Source organism: Pinus tabuliformis, chromosome 5_2 (assembly GCF_031772625.1).
Source record: "Pinus tabuliformis cultivar Carrire ecotype Pingquan chromosome 5_2, CPIR1, whole genome shotgun sequence".
Classification (NCBI taxonomy): Eukaryota; Viridiplantae; Streptophyta; class Pinopsida; order Pinales; family Pinaceae; genus Pinus; species Pinus tabuliformis.
In genome coordinates this window covers 750244343-750246201 of record NC_142306.1, presented here as the reverse complement: position 1 = coordinate 750246201, position 1859 = coordinate 750244343, and the positions used below count along the sequence as shown (strand labels likewise).

General features: G+C 41.7%; 1 protein-coding gene across 1 annotated transcript; it reads left to right on the top strand.

Moving 5' to 3' along the window:
- Positions 1-215: 215 nt before the first annotated feature.
- LOC149161415 (RING-H2 finger protein ATL2-like) lies at positions 216-1504 on the top strand. Its single transcript, XM_089435524.1, has one exon. The coding sequence runs from the start codon at positions 445-447 to the stop codon at positions 1342-1344; it is 900 nt and encodes a 299-aa protein (XP_089291650.1). The 5' UTR covers positions 216-444; the 3' UTR covers positions 1345-1504.
- Positions 1505-1859: the final 355 nt, after the last annotated feature.

Sequence of the window (1859 nt, the reverse complement as noted above, 5' to 3'; positions counted from 1 at the left end):
GGTAAAAGTGATCGGAATTCTATAAAAAATCAATTTTTTTTTATAGTATTAGTCCAATCATATTTTTAATAATTAAATAAATTCAGTACCATCGAAAATAAAAAAATAAAAATTCTGGAGTCTTCAAATTTGAAAAAAAAAAATCAAACTTGTTAAACTACGGCGTTGAATAGGCGGGTTCCTGGAAATTGTGTGGCACGAGATTCGAGGATACTAACCTTTTCAGAGTCACCCGAATCGCTAATCCGTCAACAACGGCCCGGCGTTAGTGATTGCGTACTGTGAAAGCAAAGAACGGGATCTTTTTAAGTTGCTTTCTGATTCATTGAAGGCCGGAGCCACAGAATGAGCTAGTAGTGCTCTGCCATTTTTGCAGAGCAGGCTATCAAATAATTTGAGGGCCGAGAGCAACCCCATTTGAAAGGAAATTTCTGTGACTTCAAGATGAGTTCGGGTAGTGAAACCCATCAACCGCCTCAGTATGGGAACGCGCAGAGTTATGCCATCAGTGGCAAAATCATGTTGTCGGCAATAATATGTCTTTTTCTTGTGGTGTTGCTCGTGTTTTTGCTGCACCTTTATGCCAGATGGATTTGGCGACACTCTGCTAGGTTTTCCCGACGGAATCGACGCAGATCAGCTTCTAGGCGTCGCCGGCTTCGTTTCTCGGGACAAGTACCGGCGAGTCTCCAGAATACGGGGTTGCATTCTTCGATTTTACAGACTCTGCCCATGTTTGTGTATAAATCCCAAGATTTCATCGATGGTCTGGAGTGCGCAGTCTGTCTGTGCGAGTTGGAGGAGAATGAGAAAGCCCGGCTTCTGCCAAATTGTAAGCATGGTTTTCATGTCGAGTGTATTGACATGTGGTTTCGATCGCATACCACTTGTCCCGTTTGCAGAACCAGCGCCAAACCCGAACCAGTTGTTTCCGACTCCGCTAAAATAGAGGCGCAGGTTTCGATTACAATCTCGGGGCCAATTCCTTCAGAGATCCATGACAATTCTGAACAAGTGCAGTCTGCAAGATTTGGGGAAGAATGTAATCCGCCAAATCGGCAGAAGCAGATGAATGGGGAGACCGATCAGGGAACTTCGGGTGGAAGAATTGTGCCTCAGATTGGCATTGAAATACCCAAAAGGCCCGATGGGTTATCGTTTCCCGGCGAAGGCTGTCAGCTTTGTTCGCCAAATGGTTCGCAGTCGTCATCAAAATCTCCCGTTACTCTCCTCCGCTCGCTGACGAGGATGTTGAGCAGAGACACAGAGAGGATTCAGGTCTTCCCAACTGATCATCCTGGGGAACCTGATGTTGAAAATAATGGTACGGACCAGAACCCATAGAGTATGGCAACCGTAATCGATTGTGTAAATATAGTTGTAGATATTTACCGTTATCAGATTGTTTGGGATTCATCCAATTATGGTGTATCACCATATTTCTTCTGTAACGGATCCCATAAAATCTCTTCGAAAACAGATACTGAATTTTTTTTCTGCTCAATTATTCTTGCGTTTTTTTTTCCATTATTTCTTAAATTGAAATTATATTCCGTTTGTCATATTGCATCCGGCACGATCCGGCATTTCAGAGTATAATCGATTAGTTCACGCGATGAAATTTGAAAAGTTTATTTGGATACATCACGTCAAAGGACATCAAGGAAAAAAGGAAAAGTGAATGATTATTTGTACATGTTTTAAATACCCAAAGCACAAGGCGAATCTAATTGCCTCTCATCACTCTAAACATAATTGCTTACACTTGAACATAATTGCTTTGACTTGACTTGGCATGGTAGGTTTCAGTTGAATTTAATTTGGTAAATTTTAAGAATATCTAAGAATTCGATGTAAAA

What these genes read in the sequence shown, in the direction of transcription:
- LOC149161415 (XM_089435524.1), top strand. Translation starts at nt 445, where the DNA reads ATGAGTTCGGGTAGTGAAACCCATCAACCGCCTCAGTATGGGAACGCG.